Source organism: Wolffia australiana, chromosome 8 (genome assembly GCF_029677425.1).
Source record: "Wolffia australiana isolate 7733 chromosome 8, ASM2967742v1".
Lineage (NCBI taxonomy): Eukaryota > Viridiplantae > Streptophyta > Magnoliopsida > Alismatales > Araceae > Wolffia > Wolffia australiana.
In genome coordinates, this window is record NC_135842.1 from 17,921,643 (window position 1) to 17,945,363 (window position 23,721).

Sequence of the window (23,721 nt, forward strand, 5' to 3'; positions counted from 1 at the left end):
TTTGAGAAGCCAAATGGCATTACTAAGAAATCATAAAGGCCATCCTTAGTTTTAAAAGACATTTTCCATTCATCTCTCTCATGAATCCTTACTTGGTGAGAACTACTTCTCATCCTCATTTGCTGCAACCTCTTTATTCCACTCATTATCCAAATTCATATTTCAAATTCAAATTCAGTTTTTAGAGTCCGGTTACAAGTTTTGAATAGAAGGTATGAACCATAGTTCAATTATTTCTTTTCTTGATCAAGTAAAAAAATTCGGTGCTCCGGAAACTTAACAAAATTTCCTACAAAGTAGAATCATCTTTGTCAAGATGACAGATCATCTCAACTAATCCCCTAATCACCCTATATAAGGCATTTAAAACCCTAATTTTGGTTCTCTCTTGAGATAGCCCTTGCTCATTGCTAGTCAAATTCTTTTGGGAGTCAAGGTCTATAACTTTCTAATAGATTTACTCAAGTATTGAAGACACTTATTACCCAATTTTGAGTTCATCAAATACCTAGTTTCAGAAAGGATAAGTCCATTAATAATCTCATGCAGGTCGAGAGACCTTAAGGGAATAAAGAGAAAGAAGCATTGTTTGCAAGCTAGGCCGACGTGCAGACAGCTTTGTAATGGCATCACTGAGGACAAGTACCAAGAGAAGAAAACTTAGGGTATAGAGTGCTCAAAAGATGAGATGGTTCATTCTGAAATTCCTTTGGTTAAAATTTATTAATTTATTTATTCTTATAATTATTAAAATAAGTTTCTGAATCAGAATATTTGGTGTACATCAAGATACTCAATTCATCCCCCAAAGTATCTCTCTACATATATCCCAGTCTATCTACATATATAGCTAATCTAATCTGGATCTATTTCTATATCTTCTTCCATAGAGTAATCAACTCGGTGGCTTTAGGCGCCCATGCCTGCAAAGGCACCCACTATCCTATAAGTGACATATGCGCATGTGCACAGCACTGCATATGCCCTATAGCAAGTGCAAGCACTATGAATGATATAACACTTTTATTAATTATATAAATATTTATCTTTCATTCTCTTAATGTTTCATTACTCATATAAATATACACATATTAGAAGATAATTAGCCTTAATATTTTGGATATTCTTATTATCCTATTAAAACCATTTTATTATATTCTTAACAGCACTTCTTATATATTTTATTATCCTCTTATCACTATAGTACCCCATTCTATATTATTAATTTTATGAATGTTATGTTATTATCGTAAGACCATCCATTTCTAATTCACAACATAGATTTATCTCTACATCTTCATTCCCTATCTTTAAAATAGAGTAATTTAATATTTTTATGTATTATTTTACAGAATAAAATTAAAAGTAAAACAACATCAAACTACGACATAAAATTTTGTTATTACTGTGTCGGATACTTAAGGTACTATTGTGGAGATATAAATGATAGATAGTGGGTGCTCTTGAGGGAATAATTTCACTAATTCCCATCAGTACGAAGCTCTGAACAGTGTTATACCTAAATGTCAATCAAGATGGTTCATGTCATAGTTATGTAAGTGGTCCTTAGACCCTGCTTATTGGTATCTAAACATGGGACTCCAAACAGTTTTAGCTTAGATGCAGAAAAAAGATCATAAAATGATTGCATGGTCAAGATGGAATAGGAGAAGATTGACTCAAGGAAGTTGATGCAGCTAAGTCTTGATTGAAATATCATAAAAGGTGTTATATGATGGTTTCTTCACACACTAGTACAAACTATATTATTGATTGGGGTTCTATGGATATCCATACCTCAAGTCGTTATGGGAGTTTTGCGGATGAGGGGTTTTTGAACGTGCAAAAGGATGATAGAAATTTTCCATGAAAGTGTGACATGCTACTTTAAACCTTCCTGACCACGATGTAGCTTGGCATCCCATGGGTGGAAAGTCATAATGTTAAATCGCTATATCATTAATTAATATGTATTTTGGGTATATTTAATTAACTAAGGTAAGACAATAAAAGTTTATTAGGCTTCTCTAGTTATTAGAAAGATTATAGGATTGACCTTGTAGGTCACGCGCAAATAATTTATTGATGAACCAATTATATATTTAAAAATAAGTTTCTATGAAAGAATATTGTTAAGTATAAATAGGATTAGGGAATGAAAAATGTTATTCCCGCTAAGGATAGTGTGATGGTGACAGATGGTCTTGGATGGTTGATGAACCACCAAATAGGGTTAAACATGTTGTTCAAGGCTTCTGGTTATTGCAACAATATGTATAATTTTTCTTACCAGCAAAGGGCGAATAAGGGTTCAATCCATAGAGAGAAAGTATAGAATAACTGAAATTTAGCTTCAATTTCTAATTTTTTGGATCTATAAAGTATATTTCAGGAAGTAAATCTGAGCCATTCAATTTTCTCTCTCCTCAAACATGTGCGGCAGATTGCCAGTGTGGCACAAAATTCTTGGTATAGAGAATAAAAAATGTAATTTAATATATTTAATAAACTCAATTCTATATTTGCTGACTTAGGAAATTAGTCTCTTTATGAATATAATTTGAAAATTTTCCATAAAAATACTACAAAACCTGAAAAAATCAGAATATGATTTTAAAAGTAATAAACCCCTAAAATATTTAATAACATATAGATAAATAATTTATAACTTGTGTAAATATATTCATCAAGAAATTAATGTCAGACAATCATGCTAAAATACCATAATCAAGAAAAATAGAAATTTCATTCCATAAGAGCACTAAATCATTTTTTATAATTAATGGAATGCATTTATAATTATTTTAATTAAAAAAGGACAAAATGCATGAACTTACTGATGGAAATATATGTGGCCGGCAAACCAATCACACATTCCACATCTCGTTCCATGTTCATTAATACAACATATTCATTAGATTGCACGTGTGATGCTTATAATGAAGTCCATGAATACATAATCATACTTAGTGAATTATGATGAGATCGTAATACAGAGATCACTAGTTTTTGAGCATGTGTTCTAAATATTCCTATTCGAAGGATATGCGAGAAGGACATTGAAGTATCTAGATAGAATAGCACTATCTAGCCTCACTCATATGATGAGTATGGCCGGTCCCATAGCCATTAGTGTCGGGACACTGAGGATAAATAGTGGGTGCTCTTTAATGGAAAGAGTTCACTGAATTGATCTGTACGAATCCGAGAATGGTATTCTACCGAACTGTCAATCAGGTCGATTCACGTCACGGTTGTGTAAGTGGTCCTTAGACATGAGACACCAATGACAACTCGTGGACGGACGGCTGTACTTTGACTATGGCCACCGAGTCTTTAATCATGGGATTCTAAACTGTCTTAGTTCGGGTGCATCAAGAAGTTCACGAAGACGATTGAGTGTTCAAGATGGGATCGTCCACCCTCGGTATACGAGGTGACAGCTCAAGGAAGACGATGTGATGAAGTCCTTGGCCAAGGTAATGAAATATCGAGAGAAGAGTTCCCCAATGATTTTCGAATGCATCAGTACTAACTCAAATGACCGATTAGGGTTCAACAGTTGACCATATCCTAAGTTGTCCAAGGAGTGTCAAATGGATGGGGGATTATACATACATGATAATTGATGATGAAGAGGTTCCATGAGAGAGTCTATACACACTCCATTGTATCTTCTAGAACACGAGGTGTAGCTTGGCACCCCACGTGTTGGAGAGTCGACCTATCGATTGGGTTAAATCAATCTAACACTAATTAATCTATATGATGATATAGTTAATTAATGTGGCAGGCCAATAAAGGTTATTGGGCCAATGGAGTCATTAACTAGACTGATACGTGGACCTAAAGGGTCACATGCAAATGGTATTTTGGACATTGGAAAGTATACTTAAATTTTGGGGGGTTTTAATAAAAAATACCCACTTAGTATAAATAAGGGAAGGCCTTGAACGAAATTCACCCACACCAGAATTGTTCAAGGCTCTTCCCCTTCTTATCCCCTCTTCCAACACCCCTATCCTTGCCCGATGCGATCGAAACGGCATAGCAACGATAGTGGAGGTAGAATGGGGTTTGCCACGAGAAGGAGGAGATTCGACATGCTCAGGATCACGTAGCTACGTCTAGAGGCTGCACACTTGAGCAGTTCGACTCATCTCACTCCGAGATCCAAGAAATCAAGGATGCGATCCGTGCAAAGGTATTTTGTTTCATAGTTTTAATGATGTCATTTGATTCAGTTCAAGTCTTTTGCTAAAGAATATTTTGATTTATTCATCCATATCAAGGCCTCTAGAACCCAGAATTAGTGCGGGTGTATATTGAGAGAGAGATCAGAGGGACAAAAGTCAAAGAAAATGGTTGTTGTAGGAGAGATAAAAAATAATGACCAAAGATAGAAAAAAGCCCAGTGAAAATAGTCAAAGAAAGGGGCTGAGATAATTGAGAGAAATAAAAAAAGAGGATAAATATCTAGATGGATAATAAAGAAAAAAATTACAAAAGGAATGAGAGGGAGGGGTTGAGAGAATGAAATATGGGTTTTAAATGAGACTAATCAGTAATAGAGACTGAGAGAGAGAGAGAGACCAAGAAAAAAAGAGAGATAAAGAGAGAGAGAGAGAGAGAGAGAGAGTAAAGGAGACTATAGAGCAAGAGTACAAACTACAATGCAAGATTCACCTATGAATTTTTAAGTTCTCATATGACCTGATGTCACGTAAGATGGGGATGCCATCGAGCGATGGATGAAAGACTAAATGTGATTTTCTCAAAACTTAGGGATGCATGATGAGACAGGAGGCGTGATGAGAAATATGTCACAGTTTTATCTGTCATTGATCATCAGCATGATGGAAATATGTGGGGCCAGCAAGATAATCACATAGTTCTTATCTCATTATATTTTCATTACACAATTATTCATTCTAGTGAATGTGAGATGCTTATAACAAAGCCATGAATACATGATCATAATTAGTGAATTATGATGAGATCATCATACAAAGAGCACTATTATGTAAGCATGTGTTCTAAAAATTCATATTCGAAGGATACTCAAGAAGGACATCCAAGTATCCAGATAGGATATTACTATCTAGACTCACTCATATGATCAGTATGGCCAGTCATATATCCATTAGTGTGGAGACAGTAAGGATAAATAGTAGATGCTTCTTAGGAGAACGATTTAATTCAATAGAATTGTAAAAATACCTGAATGTTATTATACACGACTGTTAACCAGATTCATTCACATCATGTTTGTGTAAGTGGTCCTTAGAATTGAGACATTAAAGATGACTTGTGGATAGACGATTGTACGTTGACTATGGCCTACGTGTTCCTAATCATGGAATTCTAAGATTTTAGTTGGAGTACTGTAAGAAATTGATGGGGGACCATCGCATCAACACCGACACAAGACGAGCTCTACCACACCGAGCAGCTCGTGCCGATGCCCGCGACCGCGGATTCAAGTATCCGGCATAATGACTCGTGTAAGTTCTCTTCATTATTTGGTTCTAGTTTGTAATTTTTCTGAACAATTGGATTGGGCCACTGTCTTGGGCCTCGTCCGTTATTTCCTTTTCATCAATGTAATACTTGTAAAGAGGAGGACCTCATCTTGCGACGGTTTCCTCCTCCGCGAACGGCCACTTGGCACCCATCCTCCCTATATAAGGGGATGGCATGCCCAAGTGATGGACAGACTTGAGAAATTTGAAATCAGATCGTTCTTGTTCCGTTCTTTCTTTTAGAGAGAGATAGTTAGATATCGTAGAGTAAGATCGTGGAGATCATGCCTCTCGTCAATGAGCCGTATACACGTTGAGATCACTCCGTGTCTCATCCGTTCATCGAAAGGTTCTTTTACCTTCTGTTCTTGAAGGTCATTCTTCAAGATTTGTGTTTCTTGGCGGTTATTCATCAAGAACTGCAAGAATCATTTGAAGAGTTTGATCCGCTGCCATTTCCTCATCGGATTGCACCACCTCTGCCTTCATACGTCGGTCCTTACTTGCCGCTATCCATCGACCACCACCGCCGCTCATCCTCTGATCGGCGCAACCAGCAATGCCCGTGCCAGCCTCAACATGCCGCACGCGCGCCCGACAAAGCCGCACCGCGCCTCGACCTGCAGCGCATCCGGCGGCGCTCCGCGCCTCAGCCAGCATCGCGCCCAGCGGTGCTCGTACCCGCCTCCACCAGCGGCGCACCCCGGCGGTGCCCCACACCTCGGCCTGCCCCGCGCCCCTGCGGCGGCCGTCCCCGACTCAACCGGCAGCGCACCCCGGCGGTGCCCCTCGCCTCTGCCTGCCCGTGCCCCATCGGCATCCGCGCCCGCCCCAACCGGCAGCGCGTCCTGGTGACACCCCTCGCCTCTGCCTCCCCGCGCCCTAGCGGCACCTGCGCCCGCCTCAACCGGTAGTGCGGCCAGGCGGTGCCCTCGCCTCTGTCGGCCCCGCTCCCCAGCGGCGCCCGCCTCTGACTGCTACACGCTCAGCAAAGCGCACCGCGCCACGGCCTGCAACATGCCTAGTGACACCCCGTGCCACGTGACGGTCGCTCCATCTACCGCGCATTCCGTCTCCGCTCACGTTAGTGTCGCATCAAGGATTATCGTCTCCCAAGTGTTCCAATGAGGCGTGTACTCCAGGTTCTGCCACTCGCTCTTCTCCCACTTCTTTCAGTATCATTACGTCCTTCAGTGCCGTCGTTCCCTATCGTATTCCTCTACCAAAACATTGTTGAAGTTGCTGAATAGTATAGCCACCGTTTGTCGAGAGATAGGATATCCTTGTGATAGACGATTATCTTTCTTATCATAAAGGTTCAACTCCCATGGGCCGTAAAATGCCTCTCTCGTCATATCCATTCTAGTAGATTCTAAGGGTCATCCAGAGTCTTCCTTGATCTGTTCACCCCATCGGGACTTATTGTATTGTTCACCTTATTCGGACCGTCCTTCTTGCTCGTTAGAGTTTCTTAAGATTGCATAATTCATCATCAATAATATCATCTTCCGCGCATTACTGTGACGTAACACATGCCGTCGATCCCGGCCGTCATCGTATTACATCAGAAATTCACAATGGGTGGTAACAATAGGATCATGCGCCCTTGGTATAAGAGGAGACAGCTCAAACAATGAAGTCCTTGACCAAGGTAGTAGAATATTGAAGAAGAGTTATCTGATGATTTTTTAAAGCATTAATATTAACTTGATGGTTGACCATACCCTAAGTCATTCCAAGAGAAAAAAGTAGATGAAGAATGATACGTACATATTAATTGACGATACACAGGTTCCATGAGTGATTTGATACACAATCCTTTGCATCTTCTAGACCACGAGGTGTAGCTTGGCACCCATGGTTTGGAGACTAAACCTATCGACTAGTATGAGTTGATATGTAAATTAATTAATATGTGATGATATAGTTAATCAATTTGAAAGGCCAATAAATGTTATTAGATAATTGGAGTAGTTAATTAGACTGATAGATGTGCTTATTGGGTCACACACGAAAGGTCTTTTGGACGTTAGAAGATATATTTTAAGTTTGGGGGTTTTATAAAAAATATCCACTTAGTATAAATAGGGGAAGACCCTTAAAGATATTCACCCAGGCGAGAATTTTTCAGGGCTCTTCCCCTTCTTCTCCCTTCTCTCATTCATTCATCTGCGTTCCCATTACAATCAGGAGTACGCAACGGCGATGATGTAGCATGAACAGAGCAGAATGGAGAAGATTCAACATGCCAGTGAGTGGCAGAACATTTACGAGCAAATATGAGGATGAATTCATAGATTTGAGTGTGTTAGTGTCCATGAATAGCCATCGTCATGTAGTTAAACCGTTTAGAGGGAGGAGTCCTCAAAAGAAACAAGGTATGGTAGATGCTAAATCCATGGAGATGGGGCTGCTTTTAGACATAGAGGTACATACATTTAAATCCTTATGAGTAAAAGGGTATAGAGATTTAAACCTCATAATATGTCACTCGAGGTGTAAAAGAAATGGTAAAATACAACAAAGGGTGTAAAAGTTTATAGAAAATTTATTGTGAAATTTATGTGCTAGGAACCAAGTCAATTCTGAATAACTTAATAATTATTCACTAGAATGCACTAAAAATCTGACTAACCAATATTTTAAGATGATGAATGATGTATTTTACTTCTTCAAAAAACAGGAGATTATAGGAAATGGTGAGTTTTGTAGGTTTAGAGAGGGAAATATTGGAAGGTAAATAAGCATAGGCTGGAAGGTTGTAAAGGACTTAACCATAGAGTATAATAAGTTCGTAATTTCTGAGATGACTACTTTAGAATTGCTAAAGCTATGTCCCTTGCCCTTTTAAGACAATCAAATGAAGGAGAAGACAATAAGAATGGAGATAACGCAGTCTTAAATGAAGTATTGTGACTATATTAGTTCATTTTAAGCATTATAAACGAGATAAATTGGGTATAAAAAATAAGAGATGAAATTGAAATTTTATCATGCCAGGCCCAAACCATCATTGGACCGTCAAGGATGCTACTTGAGTCACAAACTAGGTGGACGAGGGAATCCAGGAATTAATCATACTGCTATTTATCATCAAAATATGTAAGTGTTAATAAATAAAATAAAAGAGAAAATTAGAAACGTAAGCATCCCAGGCCACACCATGAATGAACTTTGAAGGATGCTACTTGAGTCACAAAGTAGATTGAGAAGGGAACCCAGGGCTTAACATTTTTGCTAGTTTTCGAAACAATCTGAAAGTTTTAACATATAAAGTAATATAGGAAATTGAAAACTTAAGCATGCCAGGCCCACACCATCAATGAACTTTCAAGGATGCCACTTGAGTCACAAAGTGGGTTGTGGAGAGAACCCATGGCTTAATATTTTTGGTAAATACCCAAAAAAATCTAGAAGTCTTAATTTATAAAACCAGAGAGGAAATTCAAATTTTAAGCATGCGAGGCCCACACCATCAATGGACTGTCAAGAATGCCACTCGAGTCACAAAATGGGTTGTAGAGGGAACCATGGCTGACAGTCAAGCTGGCATGCCCATTGATTGCCCAAGGCCAGTGCGCCACTGCACAACACCCATGCGCTTCTGCAACCCGCTTAATAAGAAACATTTCTTTTGTTCAACATTGATATGTATTTAATATATATCAGAAGCATATTTCTTGAGATTTGCAATGCGACATTAGTTTTTTGTATTGTTTAAGATTGTGGACTGTGTGGGGACAAGTTGCATAGTGAGCTTGGTGGGTTGTAGCAAGGAGCGCAGATCTCATCAGGCCGAGCTGAGTCGGCCAAAGAAGTCACGCAGAGAAACAAAGCTCACAGAGTGCGCCAGATCAAACCATGTGACCCATTTAACTATGATTTCCGCAACGCAAAGATAGTGCCCATGGCATTGTGCGGCAGGGGTAGCAGGGGTACGTGGACCACGATAGCGCCAGGTTGTGAAGAACATAGGCGACCATGCATGTTCGATCTTCATCGGATGAAAGGCCGTTTTCCTACTATTAACCCTCTCCCTCTCATCTCTCTCTCATCTCTCTCTTTCTTTCTCGCTATTTCTCTCCTCTCTCTCTCGCTCTCTCTATCTCTCTCTCTTTCTCTCTCGCTCTCTATCTATCTCTCTCTCGCTCTCTCTCTATCTCTCTCTCGCTCTCTCTCTATCTCTCTTTTGCTCTCCCTCTATATCTCTCTCCTCTCATTATCTCTCTGCCTCTCTGTATCATTTTGCCTCCCTCTCTCTCTCCTCTTTCTCTCCTTTCTCCCCTCTATCTCTTCTCTCTCTCTCTCTCTCTGTATCATTCTGCCTCCCTCTCTCTCCCTCTCTCCCCTCCATCTGTTCTCTTTCTCTCTCTATCTATTTGTCTCTCTCTCTTCATTTATCTATCTCATATCTTCTCTCTCTGTCTATCTATTCCTCTCCTCTCTCTCTATCAATCTCTCTCTTCTCTCTATCTAGCTCTCTATCTCCTCTCTCTCACGCTTCATCTATCTCTATCTCCTTTCTCTCTTCGCTCTCTCTCTCCATCTTTCTTCCTCTCTCTTCTCTCTTCATCTATCTACCTCGCTCTTCATCTATCCATCTCACCTCTCTTTTCTCTCTCCCTCCATCTATCTACCTCTCTCTCTCCATCTATCTACCTCTCTTTCCTCTCTCGCTCTCCATCTATCTTCCTTTCTTTTTCTATCTATCTATCTCTGCTCTCTCTCTTTCTCCATCAATCTACCTGCCTTTCTCTATCTGTCTCATCTCTCTCTCCATTTATCTACCTCGCTCTCTCTGTCCATCTATCTCGTTTCTCTGTCTGTATCTCTCTCTCTCTTCTCTTTGTTCTCAGATAGACTCTGAAACATTTAAACCCCTTAAAATATCTCCGTCATTCTTGGCTGTGGTATCTCGGCTCCTTGTAAAGCTCATATCCTTTACCTTCTGTTTTTGCTTTGAATAATACAAATTGGTTGCCAGTCAAGGGAGAAATCTCTACGACCTTTGTCATGCTGAATATTCCACGCTGGAAGCCAATTTTTGGCAGTTTCTGTAGAGTTTTTTGTCTTCAATAAGGCTAGTGGGTGAGTATTTTTTACCTCGCTTGGACCAATGTTGAACTTTACATTAAATATAAAAACCCATTTTCTAATTCCAGGCCGATAGGCCAAGGGGACCTGGAGTTCTCAGTTTAGAGAAAAGCTCTAACCCTAACCCTGCAGCGAAGCGGATCTCGTGGCCGAGGCCATCAAGCCGGGCAGCAATTAATTGTTCTAATGATTTTGATGTTTTTCAGTTTATAAACTGATTATTTTCTTTCATCTTCCTAAATGCATTGTCAAATTTTGATTATTTAATGATTTTGAGTTTATAAACTGATTATTTTCTTCCATCATCCTCTATGCATTAACAAAATCTGATTAATTTAATGATTTTGAGATTATAAATTGATTTGTTGTTGGAAGAAGTGAGCTTGAAATCAGGTTCAATTATTTTCTGCCAATACAGGTTGAATAATGCTGGTCAAAATCAAACATTCTAGTCAGCACCGGATATCTAATGCAGTTTTTTTGCATCAAGAACATGTCATGGTGGTGGACCATGCTGCCCAAACGATGAACGGAAGGATGCCTCGTGACAATTCTAAAATTGCTCATCCACAAAGTTGTTCACTAGTTTTCTACCATCTCACCAACCCTCTACAATTTTTTTGTTGTTATTTAATACAATTTTTTTCCAACACAGTAGCTTTGCTCAGAATATTTTTTTTATCAACGTTGTCCTCGCAAGTTTTTTTTTTTGTAACAACTCTGGAGACTAACTTATTAGCCCTCTTGGCTAATTTCTTATCTAATTCTTGGTTCCTCTAATTTGACCAACATTTGTTCGTCTACGGCATTCCATTTGAAGCCTTACAAACGAAATCAAGGAAGCACTAATATATATTATCTTCCTGCAGGTCACCCAGTTGAACGTTACGAAAAATGATCTTTCCTTTGACTCAAAGTCACATCTTTTGGTCAAATTTGATCTTTTTTTAGAGTAGAACAACATTTCGTTCAAAGATCACTTTGTATAACGTTCAACTGGGAGACCCGCAAGAAGATAATATCTATTAGTGGATCCTGCTAAGATGACATGTTTTGGTCAAATATGATCTTTCTTTTAAGCACCCGGCAGCTCATCGCCCAACCACCATTCAACAAGCCAACATCACAAAATTCGTTTTTGTTTACTAATCAACATAACCGCCACGATTCCCTTGAGACTCACATTCCAACTCAAGATCGACCGAGATTATGACTGGAACAATCTTCTGACCGAACTAAGATGGGATAAAAAAAATCAGTAAACGCGATGATCAGAAGCTTCGGAGGTTTCGATTACCAGGAAAACGACACCTAATCTGCATTTGTCTCCGGCCGATCAGATTCCACAGAGCTCGATCTCTCCCTTCGAAGGCGCCCGGACGACAACAGAGGCCCAGCGATCTTCCTCCTCTCATCCGATTCGGCCGCGGAGGTCGCTTCCTTTAGCTTCCTCTTACGAAGCCTCTTTCTCTGACACCGAGTGAGCTTCCGATCTACCATCTCCGGCTCAAATCGCTTGATCTCTTCCTCATCCGCCTCCTCCAATCCCTCCGCTTCCACCGCTGCAACATCAACGCGAAGAAACTGTAAGATCAAAACTGACATGGCATTAAAAAAATTGCAGAAAATCAGAGCCTACAGATCTCGACCGATTGCTCAATCTCCGCCGCCGCAGACGGAATCTGAGATTCTGGGAAGTAGATTCTCCTCAGCGCCTCCTGGAATCTCCGCCCTCTCTCCTCCCGCCTTCTTCCCCATTCTCGCCGCTCCGCCATCTCTCCAGTCTCCCCTACCACCAATTTGAAATAATAAAAACGGAAAATTAATAGCTCGTTAATATTTTTTAAATGGTACGCTGACGTGTCAGCCCGGTCACTTTCCCGGGTTGACCGGTCGGCCGGCCGGTTCGACGTCATCCCCCTCCCCACGTGTGGGCCGGACCGGTCCCCCCCGTCTCAGGTGGAAGAAATAAAAGCAGAAATTAAATAATCCACTGCGACCGCAACGCAAGCGCGAATTAAATTAAGCTGCGAGCAAATAAACAGGTGGCTCCACGTGGAGGCTTCGCATTGGTCGAGAATTGGGCTTTTGAACCCGGTCAACGGCAGCCGACGACCGGATCACGTACAGCAGAGCCGGTCGCCGGTGACGTTAACAGCTGGGTCACCGGAAGACTAACGACGTAATGGTAATTAATGGCGGGGCCCACTCTGAAAACGAGACTAAGCGGGGATTAGATTATAACTAAGTAAAGTCATAGATTTGACCGGAGAAGGACGGGCTTGATAGCCACATCTCCGCGCTGGAGACTGGACAGTCATCTTCTTCTTCTTCTTCTTCTCCTTCGTCTTCTTCTTCTTCGGTTCTTCCACCCCTTTCCGCTCCTCTTTAAATCGTGTTCCTCGATGGCGGCGGAGGCGGCGAGATTGACGGCGGCGCCGCCGGCGGGGTGGAGGTTTCGTTGCTGATTTCAGTCTTGCGAGTCTATCGGAAGAGAGGGGGAAATGCCGGAGATGAGGCAGATGGCAGCGACGTGGCGGCTGGAGAGCCGCGCGCAGGTGGTGGACGTGGCGAGCGCGGTGAGGGACGGCGTGCTGGGCGGCGGCGAGAAGGCAGATCCGGCGGCGGCGGCGGCGGCGACGGCGGCGGAGGACGAAGAAGAAGTCCCGGCGGTGTTCATCTGCCCGATCTCGCTGGAGCCGATGACGGATCCGGTGACGCTGTGCACGGGGCAGACGTACGAGCGGCGGAACATTCAGAGATGGCTGGCGATGGGACGGATGACGTGCCCCACCACGATGCAGGAGCTCTGGGACGACGCGGTGACCCCGAACGGGACGCTCCGGCAGCTGATGCAGGCCTGGTTCGCGCAGCGGCGGCAGCGCCGCCGGAAGCGGGCGGAGGACGTGGGCGGGAGGGCGGCGGCGCTGGTGGAGGCGCTGCGCAAGGCGGAGGGCAAGCGGGGGAAGGCGCAGGCGCTGAGGGACCTTCACCAGCTCCTAGTGGGGCAGGGCGCCGCCGTGAAGGCGGCGGCGGAGGGCGGCGCCGCCGGGCTGGCGGCGTCTCTGCTGGGGCCGTTCACGTCGCACGAGGTCGGGTCCGCGGCGGCGGCGGTGCTGGCGGTTCTGCCGCTGGACCGCGAGGCGAGGAGGGCGCTGCTGAGGCCGGCGGCGGTGTCTCTGCTGGCGGACCTGCTCAACGAGGGGTCGGCGGAGACGAGGCTGTGCTGCGCGCGGGTGGTGGAGAGGGTGATCGGCGAGGAGGAAGGGGAAGGGGTGGGGGAGTGCCTCAGCCTGAGCCTGCTGGCGGGGCTGGTGAGGATGGTGAAGGACAGGCGGGCGGGGGAGTGCGCCGCGCCGGCGCTGCGGGTGCTGCGGGCGGTGTGCGGGCGGTCCCGGCGGGCGCGGGCGGCGGTGGTGGCGGTGGGGGCGGTGGGGCAGATCGTGGAGAGGCTGCGGGGGTGGGGGGGGGAGTGCGCGGAGATGGGGTGGGCGGTGCTGGCGGCGCTGGCGGAGGAGGAGGGGGGGCGGGCGGCGATAGCGGGGTGCGGGGGGGCGGTGCCGGCGGCGGTGAAGGCGCTCATGACGGTGTCGGAGGCGTGCACGGGGGAGGCGCTGGCGGTGCTGTGGGCGGTGTGCCGGAGCTCGCCGGAGGAGTGCGGACTGCGGGCGGTGGAGGCGGGGCTGGCGGCCAAGCTGCTTCTCGTCATACAGAGCGGCTGCGCGGCGCCGCTCAAGCAGAGCTCGGCGGAGCTTCTCAAGCTCTGCAGCCTCTACTACGCCGCCGACCTCTTCGTCGCCAAGTGCCGCCTCACAGCCACCATCCAGTGACCCGGCCACCACCAACTCACCCCTCATCCATCATCATCATCATCATCATCATCATCATTCAAACCGACCCGCATACTTGGTCAATAAGCCGGATTTCCCATTGCACGCCGGCCATTTTTGTTCTTCATTGATGATCTATAATCATCCTGCTTGTTCAAACCTTGATGCCTCCTCATGGGCGAACGCAAAGAGAGGTGATAGAGATGGAGTTCGAGAGAGAGAGAGAGATCTTGGTCGATGACTGGTATTTGATGTATAATCATCCTCCTTGTTCATGTCCTAATGCCTCCTCATGCGCAAATGCAGAGAGAGGTGATAGAGATGGAGTTAGAGTGAGAGATGGAGAGCTTGACCTTTGACTGGTATTTGATCTATAATCATCCTGCTTATTCAAATCTTTATCCCTCCTGGCGGGCGAAGGCAGAGAGAGGAGATAGAGATGAAGTTAGAGAGAGAGTTCTTGACCGTTGACTGCTGTTTGATCTAAAGTCATCCTGCTTGTTCAAGTCTTTATCCCCCGTATGCGGAAATGCAGAGAGAAGAGGTAGAGATGGAGTTAGAGAGAGAGATCTTAACCGTTGCCTGCTGTCTGATCTATAATCATCCTGCTTGTTCAGATCTTGATCCCTCCTCATGGGCGAACGCAGAGAGAGGTGATAGAGATGGAGTTAGGGAGATAGAGATCTTGACCGTTGACTGGTATTTGAACTATAATCATCCTGCTTGTTCAAATCTTTATCCCTCGTTATGGGCAGACGCAGAGAGAAGTGATAGAGATGGAGTTAGAGAGAGAGATAGAGATAGAGATCTTGGCCATTGACTGGTATTTGATCCATAATCATCCTGCTTGTTCAAATTTTGATCCGCCCTCGTGGGCAAACGCAGAGAGAGGTGATAGAGATGGAGTTCGAGAGAGTTAGAGAGAGAGATCTTGACCGTTGACTGGTATTGATTCGCTGATGTGTCTTGTACTGGACGTGGGACCCAGGTGGGGGAAGCCTGAGGCTTACCCTTGACCTGGGCCTGGGAACTCGGGAAATTGGACCATTCTCCGTACTGGCCCACTGACCATCCTCGGGTAAGCCAAGATTCGAGATAGTGGGCCCGTCGACTTGTCAGGTTAGGTCATGGTGGTCCCCACATCCAGTCTGGGCCCATTTCCATCAAAAGCCCAAACTCAATGAAGCCCATTTTCCTCCCTCGACTAGCGAATGTGCTTACTCTTAGTCTATATATCTTGTGGTATGATAAGAATCTTGATTTAGGCAAATAATAAATGAGACAAGTAGATAGATGTTCCCCAGATGCAGGATCGCTACGACAGAGTAGAGACAAACTATAATGGCCGAATGACCAAAATGCCCCTATTGGCCCAACCCTGAGTAGGATAGGGACCTTTATTGTTGTGTTATAAATATTACCCATGTATTGAAATGTCCATTGGCTGACCAAATTTGCTGTCAAAGAATCTCATCTATGAAAACATTTCAAGTAACTCATCTCACCATATGCCCCAACCTGCATGAAGAAATCTATGGTCTTTATCATAACATGCCATGTCATCTCTACGATACTCATGAACCCATCTCTCTCTCCTATTCTTGACTGGAATAACGCATCTGGGGGAGTAATGGGTGTGAAGCTTCGGCGTCTGAAAATAGCATGAGCGAGGAAAGAAGGGCAATGGCCGCTGTCTCCACGCGAAGCCGGCATGGGCCGAGGCCAACGGCTGTTACGCCGCTTTGGGTCATCATCTCCACTTCCTTCTCCGTGAAGTCTGGAAACGTTCAAAACTTTTCTAACCCATCAACCATGCATCCCATAAAGACTGAGAGATATGATTAAATGATTGAGAGAGAGAGGGAGAGATAGAGAGAGTGATAGAGAAAGAGAGAGGAAGAGAGACAATGAATGAGATCGAGAGAGAGAAAGAGAGGGGTGAGAGAGACCAAGACAGATAAAGGGTTTTTCTAAACCATCAACCTCGCATCTCATTTAGACTGAATAATCGGGCAAAAGAATGAATAATTGAAAGAGAGAGAGATCGAAAGATAGAGAAAGAGGCAGGAAGAGAGACAGAGAAAGAGATCGAGAGAGAGTGGGTGAATGAGTGAGAGAGAGAGAGAGGAGAGAAAGGGAGGGGAGAGAGAAAGGACGGAAGAGATAAAGGGAGAGAAGTATAGACAGAGAAGAAGTGAGAGAGAGACGGATAGAGACAGATAGAGACAACGAGAGATAGAGCGAGAGAAAGGGGGAGGGAGGGGAGACAGAGACAGAGACAGAGACAGACAGAGACAGAGACAGGGAAAGGGAGAGAGACAGACAGAAAGACAGAAAGATGTAGAGAGAGAGAGACAGAGAAAACAGTGGAAAGGGGGAGAGCGTGAGCTAGACAGAGAGACGGAGAGACCGAGAAACGGAGAAAGGGAAACAGCTTGCGATAGATTGCTAGAGAGAGAAAGGGATAAAAAAGGATTAAGAGAGACAAAGAAAGAGAGATTACGTACCTCCTTCTGGGCCGATGATGATCAGCCCACCAGCGTCTAACCTCGAGTTATGAAAGGTTTTACAAAGAGGGGTCGCCCCCGCTACCGCGACGAATGCAACCTTTGCACCAGTAATCTGCATCGAAAGAGACAAGATTGAGAGAACCAATTCGAAATTTCCATGCATCAAATACGTTCATACCCAAAACCCATCACGAATATCTGAATAAGCATTATTAAGCCATTACAACTTTACTCACAAGAGGCAAAAGATCCTGAATCTTTACAGGGGGATTCAGCTTCATCTCGTCCAGACGCTGACCTGAGAGAAAAACAAGAAGAGCACTTGTGAATTATCCACTTTGTGAAATTACGGGACTACTAACAAGATCGTAATGGTAACTTTCCATTAGATCTACCATTGCTCGTCAACCGTCTGTCACCCATCAGAGTCATCAACCCTCGTTAAAGTTGACAAGACGGATTCTCAAAAAATAAACCGGTCAACACTAAAATCAACGTCAATCAGCATAGTTGATGCTGATGTTAACGATGATGGAAATTCTTGTAACCTAGGAACTGTTGACGTTGATGTTGGCGTCCAATGATGTTGATTTGTCATAGAAGAATTGTCAACTGTCTGTCTACATTCGCCAACAAAGCTGAAGGGATGGTCCTAATCCTAGATCCAGATGAAGTAGATTAATCTGCCCACATTGTTTTTTGGCTGCTAGCACGACTCGATGCAGCCGATCGATCCGGTTATCTGCCATGGAAGAAGATCTTTCGGTCAGCAAGGGCGTGATGCTACTGGCGCCGAGCTCCTGGTGAACAAATCAAGTAAAAAATCAGCAATTTTGGATAACATAGAACCATCAAGAAGGAAAGGGGGGGAGCGAGATCACATACGGTGCACTTCTCAACAAGCCAATCTCCCCGGCCGCCTTTCAGGCTTCCTGCAAAGTTTTGTACATTGCGAAGAAAAGAATTAAATTAAAACTCGATAAATATGTAGCAGTACATGTTTCCCAAGAAAAACCCACCAAAAGCAGCAAAGACGTGCCACTGGATGCTTTTGAGGTTGACTAGCTTTGGTTCTTCAGAAGCCAGGAAATTAACCCCAGTTCGGTCAATGCTGTCTATGCATCCCTCAACCACAGCTCCCCTTCCGTTGAAGAGTTCTATCCTTATCGTCAAGACAGAAATAAACAAATTAAACATTCACTCTTCAATCATATACTTATGCACTTGACTAATTTTCAGATCCCACCAAAAATGAACAGGAAGAAAATAATTCTGACCGTGGTCTTTAACTTACCCATCCGGCACTGATGATCTTTGTTAGATTGTGATATGATATCAGGCGACCTATACGAGAAATGTTGGGCTGGAACCATGTCAAAACCTTTCAATCAGCCCAAGCCCGAGAGAGAGACAAAAATGACCTCGCCCAAGGACACCCAAACCCTTTAAAAGGGGTAGGTGATAGCAAATCGGCTGAAAGGATTCATTTTGTAAGGCTCACTCTCTCTGTCTACTCGCTACCCCCATCTGAACGCTTACTCTATTTCTCCCTCTCTATAACCTTCCTGAAGTTAGCCTCTGTGCTGTCCGCAATGTGATACAATCTGTACCAAATTGGTAAAAAAAATAAGAAATATGTATTGATTGGAGGTCCACTATACTTTGCTTTCGAGTGATCACCTCTCTCGTTGTAAGCTAGCACCTCTGACAGCCTGAGCACCATTGGACAACATCTTCCCACATACAGCTATTCCCTCCAGAGTTCTCAGCACCGTCCAAGAACTCGAACTTCCAGGATGCCTTTATTTTAGGTCTCGCCTCTTATTTATGGGCTTTTCATATTCCTTATCCCACTCTTGGTCAAGACCTGGAGTTAGTACCCATGTCAGCACCACCTGGGACACAAGGCCCCATGATGCTTTCCTGGGTCAAAAATCCCTTGTTTGACCACCACGTCTTTTATGTTTTTCATATAATCTAATCGGGACCATATCACTATGTTCTCTTTGGAATTTCATCAGCAGATCTCTCTTCCCTTGCACAATCTTTCTCCCTGTGTTGGACAAGGAGATGAAGAAAACCTGAACAGGGCATGACAATCAGCATCATTAGGGTCAGCTGTTCCAGGACTAACTTGTCATCGTCATTGAAAAACCCCCATTGTCATCTTCATTGTTATCAGCACAATGGTCAGCCAAAAAGTGTGCGATGATGAAGATCCCAATTTGGTCATCACCGTCGTACTTGCAGAGTAATGATGAGGTCAACGACAATTTGACATTGTCATCCCATCATCCTCACTAAGGATGAAAATGTCGTAGAGATGGTGGCAGCCATGATCGGCAGAAGAGAGAAGGACAGCTGCGGCGGCAGATGGAGTGGCCACGGCAGCTGGTGGTGATGGCAACAAGGTCACTCCAGTTAAATATGGGGGTTAGATGACAGAGGTAAAGAACAGTTCAAGGGAAGAGGTCTCGTGAGTCTCTCATGACAGCTGAATCATTTGTTATCAGACAATTGATAACTGATTACTTATTAGAGACTGAAGGCAGCAAAGCCATGATGCAATGACAGGGCCTGCAGCTTTCAGGAGCTGGACAATTTCAGCTGGAATCAGAGCCAGTTTTTAGAGACCTGGCAGATGCTGTAATGAAGAGAATTTACAGATAGCAGGCTCACTCATTGAAGGTGATGCCAAGTTCTGGTGGCCACAGAGTCGTATCAGCCCCAAGGAATCACCCTTTGGGAGGAGTTTACAGAGGAGCTGACAGAAAATTTTATAGTAAGTGCTTGATAAGATCTGGAAAGATCTTATAAGAATTTTGTAATAGAAATCCCAAGATTAGTAGTTGGTCGGTCTACAGTTGAGAAGAATGTGAAAGAGCGTCACTGGAAACTCAGTCATAGATAAGGAATGTGGCAATCAAATAGAATCAATGTCACAATCACGGCTCACAGAGAAAAAGAGATGAAAAATGAAAAAGAAATCAATGAGAATAAAGAGGAAACCGGATCAGTTCTCATATCCTCCGGATCGGAACAGCTCTCCTGAACTCCAGCCCACCTCTGTGATAAAAACTTCTTTTAGTTTCGTATTGACTTGGTCCTCCCTCCATTATATAGAGTCTAAGGCCCATTGATCAAAGGTTTTTGACCCCGGACATGTCCCTCAGGTTTTTACTGGGCCCAGGCAGCTTCCTTGCATGCATACTCTGACAGGAATGGGAAAGGTTCTGATATGGTCCGCTGTCGGGTGTATCAAAGGAAATGTCAGGAGATGGGTATAAGTAGCCAAGCGGAAAGTAAAGGAGTCAAGCAGTAAGTTGCAGGTACGTTCATTCCTTCTCATCTCTCCTCTCCCCTCTCATCCTCAGCCCCTTTCAGTGACCTAATCGGCTCTTCCCTCACATCCTCAGGTGGTCGCCCCAATAGGACTCCACTAAGGGCGAGCTGCTCTCCATCCTCTGGAAGGCTCCCAACTTTTTATGACCCTCCTCCTCATCCTCTATCTCCTCCTCTCTTGTTCTCTCCCGTGTTACTGGGAACCCTGCTGTCTCCTTTTTGGAACGAGGAAGTTTTCTCTTCATTTGTGGTTGCAATACCTTCTCCCCTTTGATATCTGTTCTGTTGGTGACGGGGAATGCATCAGGTTCCTATCAGTGCCAGACGTCAACCCACAGTAAACCAGCATCCCCAGAAAGAATGTTGTGGTTTTCATTTCACATGCAGTTTCAACACGGAGAGGATTCTGTCTTTGATAGTTCTCCTCACATTTGTAAGAGGACTCCAGCACTGGGTAAAGCACGAGATGCAAAGACTCGTGATTTCTACTAATGATCACGGAGGAAGAATCTTTCAAAGTGTCATGGAAACATGCAAAGCCGCAGACGAGCAAAAGCCCAGCTGACCAGACAATCATCCAGACAACAAGAGGCAGCAGACCTAGAAGGTAGCAGGACCCTGTATAGGTTGTTACTCCTGAGGGAAACATTGGAGATCTGAGTGCCCTCTGCTTGTGGCATACAAGACAGTCAACATGCTAATGCTGATCATTGTCAGAGCAAGATGTCCAGGTAGGCATCAATCAGTTGTTGACTCTAAACTCCCAACTGGCGGAAAAAAAAACATCAATCTAATGGTGCCCGTGATATTCTATGATATGGTAAAAGTCAGGTCTCTCAAGATCCAGACAATGGTATACAGTGGCACCACAGATAACATCATGTCCATTGAAGCCAACATCCAAATGGCCCTGAGGCGGCCACCTACAACATCAAAAGTCTACATGGCCAGACAATTTACCCATCCTGCGATGGGTATATAGCATGAAATATGCTGACAGAGGTGAGCCCATGGTCGGGTTGGCTCCGTGACATCATGCTCCTGGTGAACGATTTTGGAAAAACTTTGGGTGTGGATGCCAAGAACATGGCCCAAGCCGCGATCTATATGAGGGTATAGTTCCTCCGGCTTGAACCCTCCTCACAGTGCAGAGTTGATGCAATAGTTGGAAGAGTGTATAGACGCAAGAACCATGCAACCAGGAAGGCTACCTACAGGGCCCTGATTGTCTTCGAAGAAAAGAAAGACAAATCTCCATTGCATCAACTGTGCAAATGTGCAAAGTCATTATTGCATCGAACAAAGTTATTATCCACAAAAGTGCAAGAATCCCAAGGATATACATCTCGTTAGATCGACAGGGGAACACACTAATCTTCTCAACGCTTCATCCAAAAATAAATCCTTTGAGGTTTGCATGAAGGAGGATGATGAGCCAAAAGCTATAAGCATTATCAGTCATGGGTTTTTTTCATCAAACGCAATAGCAAGCTTTGCCACCTTGATGGAGCACTTGTTATGGAATTCCTTGATGAATTCATTATCACATGTGCGGAATGCGTAGGACCACAAACAGAATCCCCAACATGTGTATGAAATTCTCACGAAATATCTACGTCGACAGATCCAATTGGAGTTTCTAGACCACGCCAGTGGCAGCAACGACATTTCTCCGGACAAATCGAAGGATTAGGCCATCAAAACCGACGAATTATCTTCAGAAATTACGCGAGATTGAAGCATACCGATCATTGACGCGCAGACGCAGTACCTTGGCCATGTGCCAGAACTCATCCCCCTGGACACGGACCGCGTCACCCTGCCGCAAAAAGTGGCGTAAAAAACACATAAAACGCGCCAATCAAAGAGAGAAGTCAAAATCAAGGGAAATGGGCAGGCTAGGACCTTGGAAGAAGGAAGAACGTCAGAATAGAAGCGGGGAAGACCACCGCGAGATTGATCAGCGATGGAAGCAAAGGCACGAACGGAAATTCCAGGAAGATTACGCCATGAACGGACGGCGGAGACGTGAGAGGGGCGTGGGAACGCCAGAGCTTGCTTCATCCTCTTCGATTTTGTAGCTGTGGAGCTCCAATCCCCCACGATCGCCTGCGCCGAACCGATAAACCCCGACTACAGCAGAAGGAAACGATGTATAACTTTGAACTAATTAAAGATTTTGACTGTGAAATAAATAGTATAGGAAGTTATAAGAAAATTAATTCAGGTTTGAGTAGAAAAAACGGTTTTGTTAAACAAATACAATCAAAGCTTGATATTTCATCTGGGATGGAACATTGCCTGCAAAATCACTTACAAGAAGCTTGAGATTAATCCCATAATCCTCTATTGTTTTCCAAAAAAACATTACAGCTCTAGGAGAAGAATTCAAAGACCGCCATCTGTCTCCAAAAATCGCCTAGCCGCCAGCCATGAGGGAGTCAATCTCAGTCCAATCATAGTGTCATGTTGGACCACTCTTAAATTTCTCTGGCTGAGGGAGTCAATCTCAGACCACTCTGAGGTTATTTTAATTTGATGGCATTTTGATTCGATCCTAATTTATTTGCATAATCAAACATTGGTTAAACTTGACATGAGGTTTGGTCAACACCCCTCTCATCTTTTCCTCTTTTCACTTTACCTTGAATGGGACAATTTTCAAGTACCTTAGTGTGACACTATGTCCTAATTAGACGCATCATGTTAGTGTGACAATACACCCAAGCAAATGTTAGACCTTCACATGTATAAAACCCCCGGGGTGGTGTTAGGGCAAGACAGGATTGGTTTACGAGCAAGACCCTTGGGTGGGTCGTACCTGGCACCGTGTTTTTGCCAATAGTTAGTGTGACAATAATATTCCTACGGATCAATCCAGATGATCACCGCGTGCAAAGTCAATTTTGGACTTGTAATTTGCATGCCCTATTTTAGATATTTTATTTTATTTGTGCACGTTTTTAACGACTAAAACATTGACCTACCTTCGGTGTAGGGTAGATTGAGTTGAGGAGGAAGATGCATTAAATTTGTGGCCAAGATAGTGGAGATATTGGTGAAGAACTTATCCAAGAATCCCATTTACACATTAGTGCTAATTGAATGAAATATTAAGGCTTGATGGTTTGAAAGTACTAACCATACCTATGTCATCAGGGAATCTCACATGGAGGAAGGATTATACATGGTATGTGATGATGGAAAAGGTTCCATGAGAGAGTTAATTTAGTATTTATTTTAGTGCACGAGTTGTAGAATTGCACCCATGGAGTATAATCTTGAACTATTAGTTGAATTAAATTGATCATTGATTAATTAATGCTGATATAGTTAACTAATGATGCTGGCCAATAAATTCTTGGGGTCATTAAAGTTATTAACTAGACTGATACATGGGCCTAGCGGGACACACACGATTAA

General features: G+C 43.9%; 3 protein-coding genes across 5 annotated transcripts; 1 reads left to right on the plus strand and 2 right to left on the minus strand.

The window, feature by feature from the left end:
* Positions 1-11,739: 11,739 nt before the first annotated feature.
* On the minus strand, positions 11,740-12,569 carry LOC144706646 (uncharacterized). 2 transcript variants are annotated; one of them, XR_013582290.1, is made up of 2 exons: positions 12,266-12,569; positions 11,740-12,178 (listed from the first exon to the last, which is right to left on the minus strand). XR_013582290.1 is itself a non-coding variant. In XM_078579650.1 (2 exons), the coding sequence occupies exons 1-2, from the start codon at positions 12,389-12,391 to the stop codon at positions 11,928-11,930; spliced, it is 387 nt and encodes a 128-aa protein (XP_078435776.1). In that variant the 5' UTR covers positions 12,392-12,427; the 3' UTR covers positions 11,841-11,927. The 2 variants fall into 2 exon arrangements, 1 of the variants encoding a protein (XP_078435776.1); XM_078579650.1 differs by having other exon boundaries at positions 11,841-12,178; positions 12,256-12,427.
* A 343-nt stretch (positions 12,570-12,912) lies between these two features.
* LOC144706947 (U-box domain-containing protein 75-like) lies at positions 12,913-14,608 on the plus strand. The gene has a single exon (XM_078580041.1). It carries the CDS (start codon positions 13,121-13,123, stop codon positions 14,444-14,446), a length of 1,326 nt encoding a protein of 441 aa, XP_078436167.1. The 5' UTR covers positions 12,913-13,120; the 3' UTR covers positions 14,447-14,608.
* Positions 14,609-15,872: 1,264 nt separating this feature from the next.
* Positions 15,873-22,681, minus strand: LOC144706909 (methyltransferase). 2 transcript variants are annotated; one of them, XM_078579993.1, is made up of 9 exons: positions 22,616-22,681; positions 22,204-22,431; positions 22,044-22,117; positions 17,976-18,118; positions 17,842-17,888; positions 17,648-17,756; positions 17,193-17,254; positions 16,954-17,068; positions 15,873-16,223 (listed from the first exon to the last, which is right to left on the minus strand). In XM_078579993.1, the coding sequence occupies exons 1-9, from the start codon at positions 22,664-22,666 to the stop codon at positions 16,042-16,044; spliced, it is 1,011 nt and encodes a 336-aa protein (XP_078436119.1). In that variant the 5' UTR covers positions 22,667-22,681; the 3' UTR covers positions 15,873-16,041. The 2 variants fall into 2 exon arrangements, with proteins under 2 accessions (XP_078436119.1, XP_078436120.1); XM_078579994.1 differs by lacking the exon at positions 22,616-22,681 and having other exon boundaries at positions 17,976-18,113; positions 22,204-22,339.
* Positions 22,682-23,721: the final 1,040 nt, after the last annotated feature.